At 42.6% G+C, this 24,016-nt stretch overlaps 1 protein-coding gene across 1 annotated transcript in view; it reads right to left on the reverse strand.

Annotated features, from left to right (window-relative positions):
• Positions 1-19,948: 19,948 nt before the first annotated feature.
• The window catches only part of DCP1A (decapping mRNA 1A), a 56,315-nt gene continuing 52,247 nt past the window's right edge, over positions 19,949-24,016 (reverse strand). The window contains exons 8-10 of the mRNA XM_007957936.2: positions 23,055-23,120; positions 20,349-20,567; positions 19,949-20,029 (exon numbers count right to left, since the gene is read on the reverse strand). Of these exons, the coding sequence (XP_007956127.1) occupies positions 19,949-20,029; positions 20,349-20,567; positions 23,055-23,120 (366 nt within the window). The remainder of the gene's footprint in view (positions 20,030-20,348; positions 20,568-23,054; positions 23,121-24,016) is intronic.

The following is a 24,016-nucleotide window of genomic DNA, read 5'->3' on the forward strand; positions in this document are numbered from 1 at the left end:
GCTACTCAGTCACCTTTGTCTCTAACTGGAGAGGTCCCAGAGTACTCAGGGAGGAGAAGGGTATCTGAGGCCTGTGTGGCCTTGAGTGGATCCCTGTCCTTCTCTGGGCCTCAGTTTCCTCAAATGAGCTTATTCTCAAAACACACAAAGGTTAAGTGCTCCCTTTGTGCCAGGTCCTATGGGTGAGGCCATTTTCTACCTGGGAAAAGTAGCTTCCAGTGGGTTCAGCAGCGTTGGAAGGGTTCTGTCACTCTCAGCTCTCAGGCTCGTGAGCTTTCCCTGGCAGTGGTGTGTAGGGGATGGGGAGGTATTGGACCTTCATGGCTGGTGAGCACAGGGGAGAGTAGGGAGAAGACCAAACCCATAAGATGAGGTGTGCAGATAATTTTTTCCAGCACATCTCCAGACTCTGGGGTCCTGGGCACTAGGAAAGGGCCCAGTGGAGGGAAACAAAAGTGGGGAAAGGGCATCTGGAGACAGGAAACAAACTTACCAGCTCCCCAACTTTGCTGGGAGTCAGCCCATCCAAAGATACACAGCTCTTACTCTCCTCCTTCCTTCCTTGCTTATTGCTTTCAAAAAAAAAAAAAAAAAATCACAGCTTTATTGAGATATAATTCACATACCATAAAATTCATCCATTTTAAGTGTGTAATTCAGTGGCTTTTAATATAGTCCCAGAATTGTGTAACCATCATCACTATCTATTTTTAGAACATTTTCATCACCCCAAAAAGAAACTCTGTGCCCATTTACTTCTCATTCCCCCCCTCACCCAAGTCTTGTCCTGTACCCCCCCACCTCCCCCACCCAGTTATTGTGGAGTCATTTCTGACTCATGGTGACCTATGTGTGTAGAGCTGTGCTCAATAAGGTTTTCATTGGCCAATTTTTTGGGACGCAGATTACTAGGCCTTTCTTCCAAGATACCTCTGGGTGGACTTTAACCCCCAATCTCCATTAGCAATCAAGCATGTTGACAGTTTGCCCCACCTGGGGACTCTCCCTTTAGCTACCACCAGTCTACTTTCTGTCTCTATAGATTTGCCTCTTCTGGAAATTTCATAAAAATGGAATCATACAGAATGAGGTCTTTTGTGTGTGACTGTGTTTTTTCACTTAATATAATGTTTTCAAGGCTCATCCATGTTGTAGCATGAATTCATACTTCATTCTTTTTTATAGCTGAGTAATCTTCCACAGTATGGCTAGTTATACCACATTTTGTTTATCTATTCATCAGTTGATGGACATTTGGGTCGTTTCCACATTTGGCTATTATGAATAATGCTGCTACACACATTTTTGTAAACATTTTTATATGGACATATGTATTAAATTCTTTTGGATATATCTAGGAGTGGAATTTCTGGGTCATATGATAACTCAATTCTTACCTTTTACAGGAACCACCAAATTGTTTTCCAAAGTGGCTACACCATATTACATTCCCACCAGCAATATATGAGGGTTGCAATTTCTCTACATCCTCTGTTGTTTTTTCTTTTAGCTATCCTAGTGGGTATGGTATCTTACTGTGGGTTTGTCATTTATTGCTTTTTAAAAACACTGTATAAGTAACACTTGTTCCTTGAAGAAAATTAGGAAATTTAACAAAAAATTCTGTGATAGTTTTGTGTGTGGACTTGGCGAGGCTACTCAAAAAAAACCAAACCAAACTCACTGCCATCAAGTTGATTCCAACTCATAGCAACCCCCTTTGGGTTTCCAAGGCAGTGAATCTTTAGAGAAGTAGATTGACCAGTCTTCCTTCCCAGGAGTGGCTGGTGGATTTGAACTGCCAACCTTCTGGTTAGCAGTCAAATGCCTTAGATACTACACCACCAGAGCTCCTCCATCAAATTCTAATTGAGGTGTTACTGAGAAGGTATTTTGTAGATATGACTGAAGTCTGTAATTGGTTGATTTTAAGTAAAGGATATTATCTAGGGATCTGGGTGGGTCTGATCCAGGCAGCTGAAAGGCTGAAGAAGACAAACTCCAGTGGCTTCATGGCATGCTTGAGAGCCCAGCCTGCTCTTCCTGAGGGCCTGACCCACAAATTTCAGACTTGCTTCACCAGCCCACACAATCCAAAAAGCGAATTCCTTGCACCAAATTTCTTAAAGTATATCTCCTACTGGTTCTTTTTCTCTGGCTGAACTTCGATTGATTAAAAACACAAAAACAAAACTTAAATCTCCCGTAGTCCCTCCATCCAGAGACCAGCACCGATGCCATTTTGGTTATTTCCTTCATGTCTCTCTTTTTTTTTTTTTTCCCATTTGTATCCACCAGGAGCCTTGGTGGTGCAATAGTCAAGCACTCAGCTGATAACAGAAAGGTTGGTGGTTTGAACCTGCCCAGTGGCTCCAGCGGAGAAAGAACTGGTAATCTGTTCCTGTAAAGACTGCAGCCAAGAAAACCTTATGGGACAGTTCTTCTTTGTCATATGGGGTCACTAGAAGTCAAAAATCAACTTGATGCCACCTAACAACATTAACATCCATATGCATTAAGTATTTTACATAAAGCTGCAAGCCTCTTTGTGCCTTGCTTTACACTTTTGTTGTTGTTTGTAATTTGGAATGCTAACTTTATTCAATACTGTGTCCCACTTAGATATCCTACTTCCAGAACTTTCTTTTGTCTCCTGGCTCTATTTGTCTGTTCTATAGCTGTTCTAGTTTTCCTCATTGTGCATCTTAAACCTTTTCCCACATTACTCCACATACTTTTTTACCTCAGGATTGTTACAGGTTTAGAAGAAAGTGAACTACAACTGTTACACGGATTCCACCTTTGGTTGTAATTTGTACTGCTTCCTCTTTATACTGTAACAGACAAATACTCCAGCCAACACTGTGCTTCCAGGAAAGAGGGCTTTTCCCTGGTGCCACCACGGGCAAAACCCTGTGGGGGCCTGACCAACCTCAGGGCCAACCTGGGTCTGTGACCCCTTAAGACACCCCAGAAAGCCTTGGGCTGGAGAGACCTAGCACTCCTGAACAGCAAGCACCAGCCTGGGAGTCCATCCAAGCCACTGCCAGGCCTGCTTTCCTTGAGTATAAAGAAAAGGTGCCTAGTCATTATAACTTGCAATTTGAATAGTGGAGTCAGGTTCTGGCAGCCCAGGGCTGCCGGGGTCAGCCAGGCATTGTTAGTCCCAGGCACCTCCCTGGGTGCAGAGCTGGGAGCTGCCTCAACAGCACTGCCCTGCAGCCATCAGTTCCTTTTCCGGGCACTGCACCAGGCTGGGCCGGGTTGAAGCAGTCCTGTCAATAAGTAGGCTACTTTAGGGGAGTCAGACCCCTGTCTTATACAGTCTATATCATATATGGTGGGAGAGACTGTCGTCTTGTTCCTTTTTCTGGTAGCTTTTAGGTTTCCCTAGACAAGGCAGGATGGGGCAATCTACTTCCGTAGTGATACTGCCTTGGAGACCCAAGGAGGGGTTGCTATGAGTCAGGTCTGACTCGACGGCACAAAACAACAACAGGCAAGGCAGGATGGTGGAGGTTTTTGTTTTTTAGGGTGATTAGGAGAATTTTCACTTGGGCTGGTTGTTGAATGAAGGAGGTCTGGTGGTGTCATGATTAAGCGCTCAGCTACTAGCTGACATGTTGGCAGTTTGAACTCATCAGCAGCTCCGTGGGAGAAAGATGAGTCTGCTTCCATAAAGATAATAGCTTTGGACACCCTATGGGGCAGTTCTACTCTGTTGGATAGGGTCTCTGTGAGTAGAGATTGACTTGATTGATGGCAATATGCTTGGTTTGGGTTTTTTGGTTGTTGAACAGATGAAGTGAATGATTACTTAAGGTGGAACTAAAGCAACAGAGGGGCAACGTTCACATGGAGGAAATGCAGGACAAACAGCAGTGCATAACTATGAGGGGCATGGGGGAAGAGTTACTGGGCAGGGAGGGGAGGAGACTGGGTTAGGGTTGGGCATGGTGAATGGGGAATGAAACTAAATGTATACATAATGTTGAATGTAAAACAAACTCTTAAAATAAAAAATTAAACAAACAAACAAAACAAGAACTCTGAATGAGGCATTGGTGGTTGAGTGGTAGAATTCTCCCCTTCCATGCAGGAGACCCAGGTTAAATTCTGGACAATGTACCTCATATGCTGCCACCAACCCAGCTTTCATGTTTCTAGGATGCTGAATAGGTTTCAGTGGAACTTCCAGACTAAGTCAGACTAGGAAGAAAGGCCTGGCAAGCTACTTCTGAAAATGAGCCAATGAAAACCTTACAGATCACAATGGGCCAGTCCACAACCAATCATGGGGATGGTATAGGACTGAAGAGCTTTTTGTTCTGTTGTGCATGGGGACATCATGAATTGGGGGCCAATGCCAAGGCTACTAACAACAACAACAAAAGAGGCCAGTAGAGGGGTTGATTGGTGAACCAAGGAAGCTGTTTAAGTACTCTGAGCCACCCATGTTCCTTCTTGGAAATACGAAGCCATTTGCAGGGCCTTCCTCAGAAGGTGAGTGAGAGAATTAGTGAGAATATATGTAAAGTCCCAAGCCCAGCTTAACTGGTCCCCCAAACACAGGGTTTTATTCTCTCTCTCTCACCCCCAGAGTTAGCAATGGCATGAAGTTAGGCCTCTGCAGTCAGTTTTCCTTAAAGGAGGCCTGGAAAAGCATGTACTCTGTGTTACTATGCAAAACAAGGAGCCCTGGTGGCACAGTAGTTAAGCACTTGGCTGCTAACTGAAAGGTTAATGGTGTGAACACACCAGTGGGTCTGTGGGAGAAAGACCTAGCAATCTGATTCCATAAAGATTACAGCCAAGAAAACCCTCTGGGGCAGTTCTACTCTGTCACGTGGTATCACCATGAGTTGGAATCACCTTAATGGCACTCATCAACTGTGCAAAACAGAGAAGTGCTGCTGCTGTGGGTCACCCAATCAGGATTTTGGTTTTGCCAGTCTTTAGTCCTTTGATCAGGAGCTCTGGTGGCACTGTGGTTAAGGCATTGGACAGCTAACCATAAAGGTCAGTGGTTCTAACCCGTCAGCCACTCTGCGGAACAAAGATGAGACAGTCTGTCTCCGGAAAGATTTATAGCTTTGGAAACCCCATGGAGGTTGCTATGAATCAGAATTGACTTGATGGCAGTAGTTTTTTTTCTTTCTTTGATGCGTTCATCAATTCATATGTTTGCTCCATTTACCAACCTGTGTGCCGGGCACTGTGCTAGATACTCCAGTCAAAAGATGAATCTGTCTCAACTCTTGGCTCTAAGGAGGCCACAGGCCCATAGACTCTGTGTGCACATGCAGCACTATCTAGCAGCCTGCACAAAGAATTGACTGCTGAGGCTGTAGATCAAGGTAGGCTCCAAGGAGGAGGTGACCACCAACAGCAAGATTTGAAATAACAATGTCTCTTGCAAGAGCACAGCCTGAGTGGGCTGAGGTCAATAAACACATTTCAAATTTAGAAGCACTGAATTGAGAAGCAGTTGTATCTTACCAAAGCAATGGCTACGGAGGGGAAAAGAGGGCTGGGTCTATCCTCTTACTTTCCTGAACTTCACTTTCCTCAGTCATCCAGTGTCCTGGGGAGATGCAGCTGAGCTTCTTTTTCCCTCCTTTGGCCCAGGACTGAGAAATAACCTTAGATGGGTTATTGTGAATAATCACAGTAGATGAAGCAGTCCCTTGAACTAGTCCACTACCCAATCAAGAAGAGCAATGCTACCATCATTTCAAAATCCCTTGCAGAATCCTCCAGGGGCTTTCTACATGTTCCGCAAACCCAGAGGGAAGTGGTGTGAACAAGCCCAGCTCAACTTTTGCCTCTGCTGCTCTCTCACTGGGTGAACTTGGGCTGATTGCTTTAGACAAATTACTCAATCGCCAGTTTCCTCATCTCTAAAATGGGGTAACAGTGAATAGTGACATGCACCTCTACTATGTGCCCTACTGAAGCACAGTGGGGTTCAAGCAGTTCTGGTTTCAGCAGAGAGCACAGTGCAATGAGAGTGAGGGGTGTGTGTGAGTGTGTGTTTGAAGCATGGGACAGAATAGCTGTTACTGTGTGTGTCTCTGTCTCCCCTCACCCATCCACCCACATTTCTCTTGCTCTCTTTGAGACACAGCCTGAGGAGATGCTGGGTGATCAAAGGTGGTGAGCCATCAGCCACCACATGCTGGCCATATTTGAGGTTCCAAAGTCCTCTGGGAGCATTAATTAGTAATCTCACTGTCTTGAGGTGGGGCATAAATAACCCTTCAGTCTCTTCTGGGCAGGCATCCAGGTGAGTTAGGGCAATGAGCAGCTGAGAGCAAGGGTGCTGATGATGTTAGGTGAGCCCTGGAGAGCAGCAATCTTTTGGGTGGGGTGGGAAGAGGTGTCAGAGTGATGATCAGTGGTTCTTTATGGGGGCATTTTAAGAATTTGTGTGGGTGGTGCCAACGGTTAGTAAACTGAACTGCCGACAGAAAGGTTGGAAGTTCAAGTCTAGCCAGAGTGCCTCACAAGAAAGGCCTGGCAATCCTCTAGAAAACCAGTCATTGGAAATCCTACAGAACACAGTCCTAGTCTGACCCACCTGGAGCTGCCATGCCAACTCGACAGCAAATAATGCCTTGTCGTTATTGTTAGGTGCTCTAACCAAAGAGGTCCTCTGCTCCCTTTTAGTTGTCAGGTGCCATCAAGTCAGTTCTGACTCACAGCAAACCTATGCACAACAGAACAAAACACTGCCTGATCCAGTACCGTCCTCACAATCACTACTATGTTTGAGCACATTGTTGGAGTCACTGTGTCAATCCATCTCACTGAAGGTCTTCCTCTTTTGTCGCTGACCCTCTACTTTACCAAGTATGATGTCCTTCTCCAGGTACTGGTCCCTTCTGATAACATGTCCAAAGTATGTGAGACAAAGAATCGCCATCTTCGCTTCTAAGGAGCATTCTGGCTTTATTTCCAAGACAGATGTAATTGTATATTCATCCAATATTCTTTGCCAATACCATAATTCAAATGCATCAGTCCTTCTTTTGTCTTCCTTATTCATTGTTCAGCTTTCACATGCGTATGTGGTGATTGAAAATACAGTGGCTTGCACCAGGCACACCTTAATCCTCAAAGTGACATCTTTGCTTTTTAACACTTTAAAGAGGTTTTACACGGATTTGCCAAATGCAATACATTGTTTGATTTTTTGACTGACGCTTCAATGGGCATTGATTGTGGATCCAAGTAAAATGAAATGTTTGACAATTTCAGTCTTTTCTCTATTAATCATAACATTACTTATTGGTCAGTTGTGAGGATTTTTGTTTTCTTTATGTTGAGGAGTAATCTATATTGAAGGCTGTAGTTTTTGATCTCTATCAGTAAATGCTTCAAGTCCTCTTCACCTTCAGCAGGCAAGGTTGTGTTATCTGCATGTTGCAGGTTTTAATGATTCTTCCTCATATAGTTTAGCTTCTCAGATTACCTGCTCAGCATACAGGTTGAATAAGCACAGTGAAAGGATACAACACTGATACACACTTTTCCTGAGTTTAAACCACACAGTATCCCCTTGTTCTGCCTGATCCCTCTTGGTCTATGTACAGGTTCTGCATGAATGTTCTGCAATTCCCATTCTTCACAATGTTATCCATAATCTGTTATGATCCACACAAATACCTTGCATGGTCAATAACGCACAGGTAAACAGCTTGCTGGTATTCTCTGCTTTTAGCCAAGAAAGCTATATCTCTTGTTTCACATTGTCTTAGGCTGGGTTCTCTAGAGAAGGAATATGAAGCATATAAGTATATGTATGTGTGTATACACAGACACAGAGAGAGAGAGAGAGAGAGAGAGAGAAATTTATCTCAAGGAAATGGCTCATGCAGTTGTAGAGGCTGGTGGCAAGGCCCAAGTCCATGGGTGAAATGTCAACTGGAGGCTCCTCTTGACTTACACAGCTGCAGGGACTGATGAACCCAAGATCAGAAGATAAAATGGCAGATTGCTGGCTCACAGCCTGCAAAGGCAACAATCCCAAGAATGGCAGGCAACACAGCAGGCCGCTGGCACTGGTTCAAGTCCAGGAACCAGAGATGATGATGAGCCAGTTGCAGGATCCTGATCCAGCAGAAAGCCAGAGACTGTTTTTAAATTTTATTGTGATTTGGGTGAAAGTTTACAGAGTAAATTCATTTTCCATACAGCAGTTCATACACATTTTGTTTCATGACATTGACTGTAACTCTCCACAATGTCACAGCTCTCTTCCCACTTACTTCCTCCTGTAGTTACCTCTTCCCCCTGTCCTCCTTTCCTGTGTATTCCTGCCCCCCAAGCTGTCTCCTTGTGCAAACAATGTCCTGTTCTCCCACAACTGATCGCTCTAAGGAATGTATCTACCTGATGTAAATGTTCACCCTATCTGCCTATTTTTGGCTGGAAGCCACAGGAGTGATTTCAGTTCCAGACTTGAAGGGTAACCAGGGGCCATAGTCTTGTGGGTCTCACCAGGCTCTATCAATCAGACCAGCAAACCTGGCCTTTTTAAAAATGATTTTGAGTTCTGTACCACATTGTTCTCACACTCTACCCAAGATCTTCTGTACTGATCCCTTTCCAAGTGGTTGACAGTGATAGCCAGGCACCATCTAGTTCTTCTGGTCTCATGGTCATATAGGAGAAAGCCAGAGACCTTTCCAAAGCTTTCCTATATATGCTGGAAGCAGGCCACACCCAGAAGGAAACTCCTTTTCAACTGACTGACCGCTCATAGCAGATATCATCATGAAGACGATTACATTATATTAGGTCTCATCATGGGGATAACTACATTATAACTGCTAAATCACTTAGAATCATGGTCCAGCCATGTTGACACACAACCTTAACTCTCACAGTCCACCCCTTGTAAACTTGGCACCTGTTCACATCTCCTTAAACACTACACAATCTCTAAATAAAGGCAATTATAAAGTCATACTTGTGCCTAATATGATACAACTAACACATGTACAACCAAAAACACAGTAGCCCCATTTACATCTTATATTTTATAACTGAAGAAAAAAATATTTGATGCACACACACAAGGAAGAAATACTCATAAAAATTAGTTCTCATTACTGCAACAGGTCACGTATTGCAGTTTCAACATGGAAGTATCTTCTTCCACCACCTATTCCATATTCTCTTGGTCCTCATCAAGCACCTCAACTGGTTGAGGTTCTCTGCCTGGTGGGGTGACCAAAACCTTCATTCCTGAAGGATCTGGGCCATTAGTAGTCATATCAGTATTGGGTTGCTAACCAGAAGGTTGGTGGATGGAGCAATCTACTTCCGTAGTGATACTGCCTCGACAACCCAAGGAGGGATTGCTATGAGTCGGGTCAGACTCGATGGCACATAGTAACAACAACAATAGTTTTCCTCTGACTTTAATCATAGGGCATGGTAGTACTAAGAGATGTCCTAAGGAATCTCCTGTATTCCGATTTATTCTTTACCTCTATTATGTAATATCAATCCTATTTCCCCTTGGTAATCAGGAACAATCACACCAGACAATACAATAACTACCTTCTTTGCCTGTTGATCCAGAGGCATGAGAAGCCCCAAACAGCCAGGTGACATTCTTAACTTCTAGTTCAATAGAATTAGTATTGTGTCTTCAGATGGGAGTGCTCCTCTTTTTGGGACTAACCCTGCAGACCTGCAGAGCACAGTGTTGCAGGGACAGGAAACAAAATTTTCTGAGTGAGTCACTAGGGTGCCACTCCCATTTCCACCCCTTGGTTCCTGGACTCATGCATCCTGGCAATTGGGGAAACAGCACCAATCACTGGACACTGGTTTACAGGATATATAACCTCCCGGAAAACATTGCCACAACCCTGCAAGATATCGTCACATAGTGGTACCCTATTTTTATTTATTTATTTATTTTCCTTTAAATTGTGATTTGAACGAAAGTTTACAGAACAAATTCATTTTCCATTCAGCAGTTCATACACATTTTGTTTCCTAATGTTGAATGCAATCCCCATAATGTAACAGCTGTTTTTCTACTTCCTCCCTGTGGTTGGTTACCTTTCCCTCGTGTCCTTCTTTCCTATGCATTCCTACCCTCTGAGCTATATCTCCTTGTGCAAATGCTGCCCTTCTGATCTCCCTTAGTTGATTTTTCTAAGGAATGTACACACCTGGTGTAATTGTTCACCTTGTAGGCCTGTCTGTTGTTTGGCGGGAAGCCACAGGAGTAATAAGTTAATTCCAGACCTGAAGGGTGAGTAGGGGTGATAATCTTGGGGGTTTCACCAGTCTCTATCAGACCAGTAAGCCTGGTCTTTTTTATGATTTTGAGTTTTGTTCCACATATTTCTCCCACTCTGTCCAGGATCTACTGCACTGATCCCTTTCCGAGTGGTTGACAGTGGTAGCCAGGCACCATCTAGTTATTTTGTTCTCAGGCTGAGGTTTGGATGATCCACTAGTCCCTTGGGCTAACTGTTTCCACGAGTCTTTGATTTTCTTTATTCTCCTTTGCTCTGGATGGGGAGACACCATTTTGCATTTTAGGTGGCAGCTTGCAAGCTTTTAAGACCCTGGTCACTGCTTACCAACACAGGGTGTAGAACTATGTTTTTGTGTAGTGTGTTATGTCAATCGAGCTTCATGTCTCCTGCAACCATGGTCCTGAGCCCAGCAACTCACTCCCTCAGGGTAAAAATCTTCAATTTCCTCATTTTTAGCATTAGTGGTTGGTTTGTAAATTTGAGTAACTGGTTTTCTTTGTACGTGTGTGGGTATTATCTTATCATTGATAGCATAGTACTTCAGGATAGATCTTGAAGTGCTCTTTTTGACAATGAATACATTCCTCTTCAATTTGTCATTCCTGGCATAGTAAGACCATATGATTGTCCAGTGTAAAATGGCCAGTACCAGTCCATTTCATCTCACTAATGCCTAGGATTGTGATCTTTATGAGTATCATTTAATTTGTGACAACTTCCCATTTTCCTACATTCATACTGCGTACATTCCATGTTCCTATTATTAATGGAGGAGCTCTGATAGCATAGTGCCTAAGGCACTTGACTGCTAACCAGAAGGCTGGCGGTTCAAACCCACCAGCCACTCCTCGGAAGGAAGGTTGGGCATTCCTACTTCTGTAGTGATACTGCCTCGGAAACCCAAGGAGGGGTCGCTATGAGTCGGGGCCGACTCGATGGCAAATAACAACAACAACATTATTAATGGATGTTTGCAGCTGTTTTTTTTTTTTTTTTCTTTTCCAGTCATGTCACGTCAGCAAATGAAGGCCCAAAAGCTTTATTCCATCCACATCATTAAGGTCAACTCTGCTTTGAGGAGGCAGCTCTTCCCTAGTCGTATTTTGAGTACCTTCCAATGTGAGGGGCTCATCTTCCAGCACTGTATCAGTGTTCCGCTGCTATTCATAATGCTTCCACTGGCCAAGTTTCTCAGTAGTAGATCTCCAGGTCCTCCTTCCTAGAATGTCTTAGTCCAGAAACTCTGCTGAAACTTATCCACCATGGGTGACCCTGCTGATATTTGAATTACTGGTGGCATAGCTTCCAATACCACAGCAACACGCAAGCCACCTCAGTATGACAAATTGACAAAACAAGTGGTGCTATCTAAGCCCTTATGTATCTAATATGGAACATTTCATTTAAAATTACTTCTAAACTTCTCCTTTATATTAAAATTAGGATATTATTTAAAAATTTTGTGTTTAGGCACAGGTTACGTTCTCCATTCTAAGTCAGGATAGTAAAGGGGGAATTGCAAAATATTTATTTAAAAAGCAGGTGAGGTGCCTGCTGGGGTGGAGGCCCCTTGTGCAGACTACATGTAAAGTGAGGGCTATTGCTCACACACCATGGCTAGAGTTCCATTTCCTGTCTGAAGGGTCAATAAATCATGCAAGAGTGGGGAAGCCTCTCAATGCTAGTAGTCTGGGGGACAGGATGTTAGCCAGCTCTCTTCAGGGGAAGAATTCCTGTCTGAAAGAGGCCTGGGAGGGGTTGTCTTTGGGGACACGGACACGTCAGAGTTATATAGCAAAATGGAGCTAGCTCTATGGCCAAAAAAAATTTATGGAGGCCTTGTTCTGCTCCTGCTTCTTAAGATAGGGCACCAGGATCAAAACTCCAAGACTCCAAAGAAAACGGTGGTGATGGGGGTGTTAGAGGATGTCTCCTTAGAGCTTTCTCAAGGCTCAGGCAGTGTCAGAGCCATCTCTCTGGAGTGAGGGACCTGGTTAAGAAAATAGTGGTTTCTGTGGACTGTGGCTGCCTTCTTGGCTGCACATTCTAGGCCCATGAGCCATCTGGGTCCCTTTTCAGACTGAGGAACTGATATCAGCTGAACCAAAACCAGTGCCTCTCCCCTTCCAGGGTATGGCAGGAAGTCAGTGTTGGGTGTGTCTGTGGCCCTTTCCTAAGCCTGCACTCTGAATAACCTCCATCTCTTAGGGATGTGGAGAGGGTTAAATGAGAATACAAAGTGCACAACAAATGCCAATGAAGAAATTCACTTTGTTGGTTACCGGGGATGGGAGGGAAAATTTCAGACTAGTTGGGGGTCACATGTTGATTTAGGTGAGGGGAAGGATGGTATAGAAAGAGGCTGTGACCAGCCTAGTGGAACAGGGGAAAGGAAAGACACAAAAGTGGGCACAAAAGATACAGACAACAGAGGCAAATACTATTACTTGCACAATACTGCATTACCACTGGCACCAAACACTGCTGTTGTTGTTACGTGCTGTGAAGTGGGACCCAACTCATAGCGACCCCTCCTTGGGTTGCCAAGGCAGTATCACTATGGAAGTAGATTTCCCAACCTTTCTTCCGAGGAGTTGCTGGTGGGTTTGAAATGCCAGCCTCCTGGTTAGCAGTCAAGTGCCTTAGGCACTTTGCCACCAGAGTACCAAACACTAGGGTACAAGTAAATGCATGGATACGTAGGAGGATCAGGTAGGGGTAGGTGAAGAGGAATATACTCTAGAGTAAGGATAGATATGGCTGAAGATAATCTTACATATGCACTTGTGCTACAAAATCAGCCACATACATTACAGAAGCAACAGAAGACAGGGTTGGGGCAGCTTCTCAGAGACAACCAAACACCTTGAGAGAATCACTGGGTCTGCAGGCTTGGGACTGTACTCTTGGGGGACATGATGCTAAACTGGCACAACATAATACATAAAAATCTTGTTCTACATCCTACTTTGGTGAGTAGCAACTGGGGTCTTAAAAGCTTTCCAGTGGCCATCTGAGATGCAACTAATGGCCTCCTCTTATCTGGCGCAAAGTAGAGTGAAGAAAATAAGTCATCTGGGAACAATTAGTCCAAAGATAGGATGGACCAGGAGAACCTCAGCCTTCACGATACCAAGACCAGAACTAGATGATGCTCAGCTACCAATGCCAACCACTCAGAAAGGGATCTAAACTGGAGGTCCTAGATACAATGGGAGGGAAAATGTGGAACAAAATTCAAAATCACAAAAGTGACCAGAATTACTGTTTGGATAGAGACTGGTGGAACCCTTGTATCTATGCTCCTAGGTTACCCTTCAGGCTAGAAATGGACTTACCTCTATGGATTGGCTCTCAGACCAACAGTAGAGAAAGACCTACATGCACAACACCTACCCCAGGGAGATGCACCCCCTAGATCAATTGCAGCCATGAGACACCAGAGGGGCAGAATTCACAGAGGGAAAGCTGGACAGGCAGGAATGCATAGTTAAGAAGGGCAAAGGGGTAGTCACAGGGAGGGGAGGGGAGAATTTTTTTTAATAAAAGATCACTTGTGGAATTACACTTCAAATTTATTCAAACTCTCAAATTTGAAACTATTCAGTGCCATGATGGGACTATCACATTAACATTATGTCATCTCATCCCAAGGTATTCTCTATTGGCTGTAAATCGCTTACTAGTGGTCTTTACTGTTGGCTAATTAGCCTGGTAAGCCTGAAGAATACACATGTGGAGAGGCTAATGTGCCGTTTAGATTGCCATGTGCTTCCCCGTTGTATGGACAACCCGCGCTCCCTGTAGTATGCATCAGTGTGGTAGCAGTCTTCTTACTCAACTCCACTTAACAATCTGGAAGAAGTTTAGAATCTTGAAGTTATTTAACCCCATTAGAAACCTGTTAGGACTCTTCATGTTTCGTGTAATCCTTTTTGTATAGTCTGGAGGGATTAAAGAGCTGTTTCTTGCTGCTGTTGCTTTTTTTTTTTTTAAACTTTTTTTCAATGATTTGGGTGAAAGTTTACAAATTGTTTTTCAACAATTCATACACATTTTCTTTTGTGACAGATTCAAATCCCCACATGCAACAGCACTCTTCCCACTTCTTCCCTATGTTTACTGTTTCCATTTGTCCCTTTCTCCTATTCATTCCTGCTTTCTGAGCTTTATCCCTGGGCAAATGCTGCCCTATGGTTGATTGTTTTAAGGACTGTGTACTCCCTGGTATTACTGTTCACCTCATTGGCCTAAGTTAAGCCAAGGGGGTGAGTTCAATTCCAGGCCTGAAGAGTGTCTAAGGGGCATAGTCTCAGAGGTTCCACCAGTCTCTATCAGACCAGTAAGCCTGGTCTTTTTAGTTGTTCTTCCACCTTTTTCTCCCACTGTACCCAGGCCCTCCTACTGTGATCCCTCTCAGAGCAGAGAGCAGTGGTAGCCAGGTATCATCTAGTTCTCTGGTCTCAGGGTCATGGAAGCTGGGGTTTATGGGGCCCATTAGTTCTTTGGACCAACTGTTTCCTTGTGGCTTTGATTTTCTTCTCTTCTTTGCTATGGATGGAGAGAGACCAATAGCTGCACTTTAGGTGGCTGCTCACAAGCTTTTAAGACCCCAGTTGCTACCCGAAGTAGGATGTAAAACACTGTCTTTATGGACTATATTATGTCAATTGACCTTGGTGTCCCCTGCGAGTATGGTCCTAAGCCCCAGGCTCCTTTCTGCCTTCTAAAGGCAGGCTTCCCCAGTGACAAAATGGCTGCCACATTTCTAGCTTCTCATCCAGAAGGAGAAATGGTTGATTTCTGAGACAAATTTTGTTTCCCAGAAACCTCAGCAATCTTTTCTTTACAAATTCCTAATTCAGAGATCAATTATTCAGAATCCACAAATGAGTGAAAGTGTCATTAACAACAATTATGGGAGACCCAGAACCCCACCTATATTCTGTACCTCTTTATTCAGAGAGTACTCACCTTAGTTTTTCGTGACATTCTGAAGAACCTGGCTACCTGGTGTCCTAGGTCATGACAGATGAAAAACAAGAAACAAAAGACCCCTGCAGCTTCTGACACACAGCAGTAACATGACTAACCGACAAAGTATAGAAAGTCTACATCCAAACAACTCATGAGATTGGTTTACTGAGTCAAGCGGCTTGGGACCATAGTCTTGGTAGATGACTTAGTATAATAAATGGCTTAACAGAATGCTCTACACCCTAGTTTGGTGAGTATCAAAAGCTTGGGAGTTGATCTCTACTCACATGGAGCAAAAGACAATGAAGGAAAGCAAAGGCTCAAAGAAGAAAGCAGTCCATGGGACTAATAAACAGCCTACAGGAACCACAACCTCTTCTAACCTGAGATTAGAACTGCACTCTTTATCTGGAGTAACCTTAGGGGTGTAACTGAAGTCCCTGTGTTCACCTGGACACTTATGTTTAAGTACTGGGAAGGAAGTGCTTATTTGATAGGCAGTGGCACTTAGGCTTTCTGACTTGATAAGGGTGTGGCGTGTAATCCGGTTCAGTTCGCTGGAAATGAATGGGTATGGGCTTTCTTTGTTGGTTTTGCTCTCTCACTCCACCCACCTTATTCATATGAGGCTCTGGCAAAGTGCAACAAATTATTCAAAAGTTTCAATTTCTACAAATTGAATAAAAACACAATTAAAATTTAGTAGGTGCTAAAACTTGGTTTTGAAATTTTATTAAAAAAATATATTTGCAAACATATAAAATTTAGAATGAAAAATGCTCATTTTAAAACATGTAATAACTTAATATTTGCAAACATACACAGATGGTATAAAATCCATACCATTAAAAATGTTAACGATGCAGTATTGCGCTCATGGAACAAAAATCTCGCTGTAACTTTAGAGCTTCTCGCCCCCACATTTCAGGGAGCTGAGAATCTGGTACACTGAAAGTCATGAGAGCCATGTGGCCAAAGCACTAATACAGAATAAAAAACCATTTCGAACACATATTTTAAAAACATGCTTCTTAGGGAATCACACGGATAAAAGGAAAACAGTTATGCGTTTTCCCCACTTCAAAGTGAACGATATTGCATCTTAGCATTTTAAATTAAGATGTCAAATATAAAACTGAGTGAAACATTGCACACATCTCTCCTGCTGAATTTGCTGGAAAACGGGCTCCTTGAGGCCCTGGCCCACTCAGGGAAAAATGTTCTCAAGCACAACTTTTGAAAATCCTAGTGTAAGCTTCTTTACTTTCTTCCGATCTTAACATTTTAGACACTTGAAAACAGGGCATTATTGGTTCCAGAAGGTACCTTGAACATAACTAAAGAAAACCAAAGGTAGGTAAGAAAGAAATATGGTCTCAGCAGCAAATGTGCAGCAAGAATGAGGGACACACATCCCTGTGATTCCTCCCTTCTCTATGCTCACACGGGCTGAATCATGCGTGCTTGTGCCGCCTCTCTCCCCTCTGTTTTTTGCCCAGTGTTACAGTATAATGATGGATTTTATTTTATAAGCAGTTAGGCACCTTCAATTTCATGCTGGATTATTAGTAATACAATGGCAGTCACGATCTCCACTACCAAAATGACAAAATTTCAAACTACATTCTTTGGGGAGGAGAGTAATAAAGCTATATGGTTTAAAAAATATCTCCCTAGTAGAGGATTCAACGGGGTTTATAATTTTTACAAGAGAACATAGGTCAGAAAAAGAACAAATGCTTAACATGCAAAGCTTGTTCAGATATTTTCTAAACAACCTGTGAATCCTTGGCCAAGAAGGATCCAGGTCAACTTGGGTGCCTAACGAAACACCAATCTCTGATGGCTGTTCTTAAGCCTCGAAGCTAAGCTGTGGACATTCCACATGCAGACAGCAAGAAATGCTTCTCCTGATACTGACAGTCACTTGAAAACTTAGGATTCAAAGTCAACCAGGTCAACTTTCACACCTCAGTCTTACGAGAGATGCACAATGATGAGGAGCTTCTGCCTTAAAGGAACAAGTTTGTTTAGAGGCTGCATGAATCCATTCAAAGATACCAAACCACCACAGAAAGAAGGGCAGGCCTACCCCCAGGGACAGCCAGACACATCATTCCATGCTCTGGGCTGCTCTTCTCCAGAGCCTGTGTTCAGACCTGGGGGTGGGGTGGGCACACAGACAGACAGTTTCTTGAATGCAGGTCTCCAGGAGTTCTGCAAAAGCTAGCAGAAAGTATCTCTTTTTTGGTGTCTGTTTTGATTCAACTAAGGTTTTAAACTAAATGTCTAGTAAAGACACTTGCGCAGCAATGTAAACATGCAACCTAAGCTGGCATGAGGTTCTGGATCGTGAGCCTGAATGAGGAATAAGGCAACTCAACTGTGACTTTTGGGCCAGGGTCATCCAACTATAACTCCCCAGGCTTGGCCTGGCTTCTCTAGGGGTTCATTCTGGCCTGCACTGCCTGGTAACCACGACCATGAACTTCTGCCTTCTGAATTTTAAATGCTTCAAATATACACATTAGGAGTTGAAACAGGTTTACCTTTTTCAAGTCTCCATGACTTGGGCACTTAAAAAGTTTAGGTTCACACTGAGGGAAACGGTATCATAGTATTCTCTTTACTGTCTACCATATCCATTCCTTGGATTATAGGCTAAAATTGAACAGATCTGCTTACAGATCCTCCAAGATATTTCTTTTACTTCTTTCGTAGTATTATATATCCTCAAAAGCATCTTTTCAACTCAAATGTCTATTATAACAAGAATTCCTTGATTCTTCTGTTTACCAAAGCCCAGTGAGACTATACTGGAGGTACAATCAAACCACTGGTGCATCCATTTACGAGAACAGTCACATGGCTCCCTGGACACCATATCTCCTGGGGTCAGCAATACTATTCTCTTTTTACAACTCTCTCTTTCCTGGATGATGCGTGAACAATTCATTTTTGGTTACGGGATTTATATACTATCTTTGAAAACCAATGGTTCCTAATCGAGTATGAGGACTTAAAAGCTTTCCTGAATTCTGTACAATTCACATATAACTAGGTAGATAACAATAGAAGATAATAAACTGAGAAGCGGAAAAGTTGTTCAGGAAGCATATTTAGACTAACAAAAGCCAATCAAACAAAGTATTCTTTATGCTAAAAAACTAAGACCAAACTAAAACAAAGTATGTAATTCACAAGTAATTTTTTAAATTTCAGCTAGAAAAATCTACGGACTTATGATTGAATTACCATTAAAGCTTAAATGATCATCCCCAAGGAACAATCATATCTGTCAGCATTATTATTCACAGCTAATTCTTATGCTAGCTGGTTGAGCCAATTGGGTTTTTACCCCATCATTAAATAGTGCTGAGAAAAGTAAGCAGTGCATCTTAATTGGTTAAATACTACAAAACGACCTGTATCATGGAAACGAAGACACTTTCATCCAAAGGTATCTTAAAATTACTACTGCTGAAATCAATCAAAATCTACATTAAAATATTACTAATCACCATTACATGCCATAAAAGAATAAATATAAATCGTGGTAGATTAATAGCAGCATAACAAAGCATCTTTACATATCTTCACACTTTGGGCCGGAAAAATACTCACAGCCTAGGAATACATTGGTAAAATTCTGAATTCACTCTTACTTTTAAACTTCATATTCTACAACAAAGTAAGGGCAGTGTGAATAATAGCTCCTTTTTCTGCATAGCTTTAAAACTATTCTCAATACATGAGGAATGGAACCAGAATGGCTTTGTCATATTGGTCCATAGGTCCTTTTGTCAAAGTGTTAAGGAAAACAATCAACGATGATTTCTAACTGGTATTTAGATAGAAAAGGAAAATAAGGCTACGCTTCACATACAAACTTAACACTCTCAAAACCATTGGAGAGTTTATCTTAACATGAAGATTTCTTATAGTATTTGGGCTTTGCCAACCCCATTCTTTGCTTCAAAGTGTGACATGCCTGCTTCCACACCACCACAGGGCCTGACCTGGCCCTATTCAAACAGTAACACGGCAATGGGAGCCTGCTGCATGGCAAGACTGGGGACACTTAAAAATAAAACACAATTAGTAAATTACAGAACTTTTAAGGCCCAAATGGGGCATTCATATAAAATATACTTCACTTAAACAAATCAGTCCTGATTTTCCAACTGAAAACTCTGATCCTTAAAACTGAAGTTCCTTCGCACAGAGCTGACTTGTATTCTTCTCACTATCAGCCTGATGCCCAAGAGCGTCATGTTACTAGCAGGTAGCAGGTGGGGGATAAGGGGTGCAGGCTGGGCAGAACTCTGACTGCAGCAAGGCTGGTGACTACTCCTCCCTAAGTACTTGAAAATGATAGCAAGCTGAAAATCAGACTCTTACTTAATTCACATACTTAATCACAGCTGATGAAAACACCCACTAACTTAACACAACTGTCTTTTTTTTTTTTTTTGTCAAAACAAAGGTCTGCTGGTGATGCTTCACAGTGAAACCTCCATTAACACTGGGAACGTCACTTGGAAAACATTCTTAAGGAACGAGTCTCTTCTCTTATAGGCTCAATTTCAGGATTCTCAAAACGCAGTGTTCTGTTTAGGAGTTTCCATGATAAAGCCTATTTGTTTCTGAGGTTGACAGGTGCCTTCAGATTCACTCAGCTCCAGTCATAGGTTGAGGTTGTCTTTGTTCTTGGTCAGAACCTGCAAGTAGACTTCATGAAGTGTACTGAGAAAGCTAGAATCATTCTGGAAGAGATCATAAGAACATGAAATGTCACCTTTACCTCATCGGAACTTACTTCCTTGGTAACAGCTTAGATGACTTGTATAACTAATTACCCAAATAATCCCACTGCCCAGATCAATTAGACCATGAATAATATTTCAGAGTTCATTCTTTTAGATATTATTCCATCAGCAGTGTGTGGTTGGGAAGAGGGAAACATTACTCCCAGCTAATCTTCTGAACTTACTTTATGAACTGATTTTCTAAGGAGAATCTATAAAATTTGCTATCTTTCAGCAAAGAACAAAAATCAAAAGATTAAATTGATATACTCTGTACCTTTATCAGATGTATTAACGTATCCTGGAGCTGAGCCTTGCTGAGAATAATGGAAGGCTTTCTTTGATTTTCTGATGTCCCAACAGGTAGAGGAGAAGGGGAGTTTGCTTTCCTGTCAAGGTCTGTGGACCTTGTAGATGTCTGCTGGAAAACACTTGGGGACAGCAGGACAGAAGGTACTGCTGTGGTGGTTGTGGTAACCAGTGGAGGGCCTGCAACCTGTAGAGGAACAATGACCATTCTGTATCAAAGTGTAGAAGGCACAGCCAGGACCAGCATAGGAACACTTCTTAACAGGCATAAGCAGTGTGACACTGGAGCAGAGTCAGATGTTAACTACTGGGTTCTGATAAAGAATACTGCCTAGAAGCATTTGAGTATTTTACATCTGGTTACAAAGTTTCTGTTAGTTAAAGAATGAAGGGTCCATTTACTGATAAGGTCCTTGAGTTGTTATGGGAAATCAAATCCAATTATCACAAAAGGCAAGTATGATAAATAACAGCATGGCATGCACAGTAAGAGTCATCCTATTAAAGTTAAAAATTCTAAGTTCAGTTACATGGGGGTTGGGAGTGACGACACATGGGCAGATGATTAGAAAAGGGCATGAGAGAACTTTCTGGAATGATAGAAATGCTGTATCTCTCAACTGGGGCAGTGGTTGCCCAAGGGGTATATATGGGTCAAGACTCTTCAAAAATTTGTACATTTTATGGTATGCAAAGTTATATTTCAATAAAGAGAATTTAAAAAAAATCTAGTTATGTGCAGCATGTTTCTTTTGTAATGCTCAATATATTTCTATTACCATTACAGCTATCAAAAACAAAATTTCTTAAAAAATAAAATACCCACCACTTTCCCCCAGTTAGATGTGTTTCTAGGGCTAATTACAGCTTGTTGTTGTGTTGTTGTTGTTATGTGCCGTCGAGTCGGACCCGACTCATAGCGACCCCTTCCCTGGGTTTCCGAGGCAGTATCACTACGGAAGTAGATTGCCCCATCTTCCTCCCCAGGAGTGGCTGATGGGTTTGAACCGCCAGCCTTCTGGTTAGCAATCAAGTGCCTTAGCCACTATGCTACCAGAGCTTTCCCCCAGTTAGATGTGTTTCTTTCTCCTGTCTGTTATCCTTGTTACAAATAGCAAAGAGCCTGTCACAGTTTTAAGGGGTCATTTATGTTGTTTTCTGGTACAGCACCAGGCTGATAGCTCCTGCTGATCACCCTGTAGTATGACAAGTAACAGAGAAGGGTAGATAATAAGACCACCCAGTAGCCAGTTTAGTTTAAATTCTGAGACTGAAGGAGAGGTATAAAGTCTCAAAGGCAAATAGGAATTTAAGGAACTGAAAACACACAAAAAACAAAATGAGTGGTAGGTGATGGAGTATGGGCAACTTTTAAGAGGAAGAGGAAGAGGAAGGGGAGGACAAGCAAGGGACAGATGTGGCAGGCTATATCATGGCACTTGGGCTGTGTCCTCAGTGCAGTGGGAAGCCAATGAGAGGACTATAGCAGGGAAGTAACTCTGCCTTACATGACCTGGGGCATCACAGCTATTTTTAAATTTTTTAAATTGTGATTTGGGTGAAAATTTACAGAGCAAATTCACTTTCCACACAATAGTTCACATACACTTTGTCTCATGACATTGACTACAATTTACCACAATGCAACAGCTCCCCTCCCACTTCCTCCCAATAGTTACTCTTCCTGTGTCTATCCCTCCATGTACTCCTGTCCCTTAAGCTGTCTCCCTGTGCATACACAGCCCTTCTTTCTCCCATGACTGTTCTCTTCAAGGGATGTATCTACCTTAGGTAAATGTTCAACTCATATTCTTGTCTTTTGTTTGGCTGGAAGCCACAGGTGTGGGTTCAATTCCAGACCTGAGGGGCAGCTAAGGGCCATAATCTCAATGGTTCCACCAGGCTCTATCAGACCAGCAAACCTGGTCCCCCCTCATTCTTTTTTCTTTTCTCCAAATGATTTTGGGTTTTATTCCACATTGTTCTCCCTCTCTATCCAGGATCTCCTACATAGATACCCCTCTGACTGGTTGACGGTGGTAGCCAGGCACCAGGTAGTTCTTCTGGTCTCATTGTCATATAGGCTGCAGATCTCATGGTGTACCAGTCGCTAGGACTAATTGTTTCCGAGGAGCAACCCATCATTGCATCTAGATGGCTTCTTGCAAGATTTTAAGATACCAGTTGCTACTTCCCAAAGTAGGAGGTGGAATAATGTTTTGTGTAGTATGTCATGCCAACTGAGCTTGATGTCCCCTGTGAGCATGGTCCTGAGCCCATAGGTTCAACTACTTGGTCCCTCTGGATAGCTTTTTTTTTTTTTTTAAATTGTGATTTGGGAGAAAGTTTACAGAGCAAATTTACTGACATCACAGCTCTTATAGGGCAAAGAATAAGTCCTACTAGTAGAAACTGGGCTGACCCACTCATAGCTGTCACCCATTTGCAACACTGTGAGAGTCAGGAGAAGATTTTCTTTCATACAGAGAGGTGACTGGGGTCTACAGAGGCCACAGCAATGAACTCTGACTAGGGGAGCAGGGGGGCCTGGCCCAGGAGGGTGCATCTGAGATGGGTATAGGCTTGAAAGCTAAAACTTTTCACTGAAGGGGCATTTTACTCGAGAAGAACTTAAAAACAAATAATGTGTTTTTCAGAAAAAGGGAACACTTACTGGGATGGCACTGGGTAACACCTTTGGCTGGGCAAATACTTCGGAGTCCTGGTTTTGCTGCATAGACTGCAATATTTAAAAAGAAAAGATGAACAAATGTAGCAAGTGTCAGTTAAGTAGATTTTCTAGTTACTGGTGAAAATTCTAGGGTAGCAATAAGGAACGCTTCAGATATTAACAAGTTCCTAGATTCCTGAGGGAAGAAGCTGACATTAGTCTCAAAATGAGACTAATGATTCAATGCAACAGTGAGAGAGAAAGGACAGCCTTCTATCCTCAGGTCTCAGAGAAAAGGGACACATGTAAATCCTTTAAGGTATCACTAAGAAAAAAGCTGAAACCCGCATCTCTTACAAAAGCTGGGGGTACTCAGGCATATTTTTGTGACTGGGTTCTGTAGAGATGAGCGATCTCTGCATCATGATACCCCTGATAAGGTTTAAACTTTGGACAAGTATTGCTAAACAGTCTTCATTCAGTCATGTCTGCATCCTAAATTTTGTCCTTAATCACTGGGAGAAAAAAGCTTCTTGCTGTACTGCAAATACATAGGAGCTCAAGGAAGTCCCGGGTTCTAGTATCAGATCCTACCAAGTAAGTGGAAATTTACATGCATGCTGGCTTCTCCTGCCAAGGAGCAGGCTAGACAGCAGTGTGCTGTCTTAGAGGTCACAGTCTGGAGAGGACAGCTTTCTGTCAGGCTATCCCAAAGCCTCACAGATTGCTGGTTATACCTTTACAGCACCTAGAACAGTGGCAGCAGGCACATTTCTGTCTGTTGTACTGAATTTTCTCTCCTGGTTTTACACTGCAGAAAAGGTCAATGAATGACAATAGAATGATGTAATGAAGACACTAAGTTTCCTTTTTCTGCATAAGGTTTCAAAGGAAAAGAACAAAACACTCCATTAACTAAGATGATATACAATTATTGTAAGGCTCTTGCATACAATATTATTTGG

Source organism: Orycteropus afer, unplaced genomic scaffold (assembly GCF_000298275.1).
Source record: "Orycteropus afer afer isolate SDZICR_OR568_19922 unplaced genomic scaffold, OryAfe1.0 scaffold00824, whole genome shotgun sequence".
Taxonomy (NCBI): Eukaryota; Metazoa; Chordata; class Mammalia; order Tubulidentata; family Orycteropodidae; genus Orycteropus; species Orycteropus afer.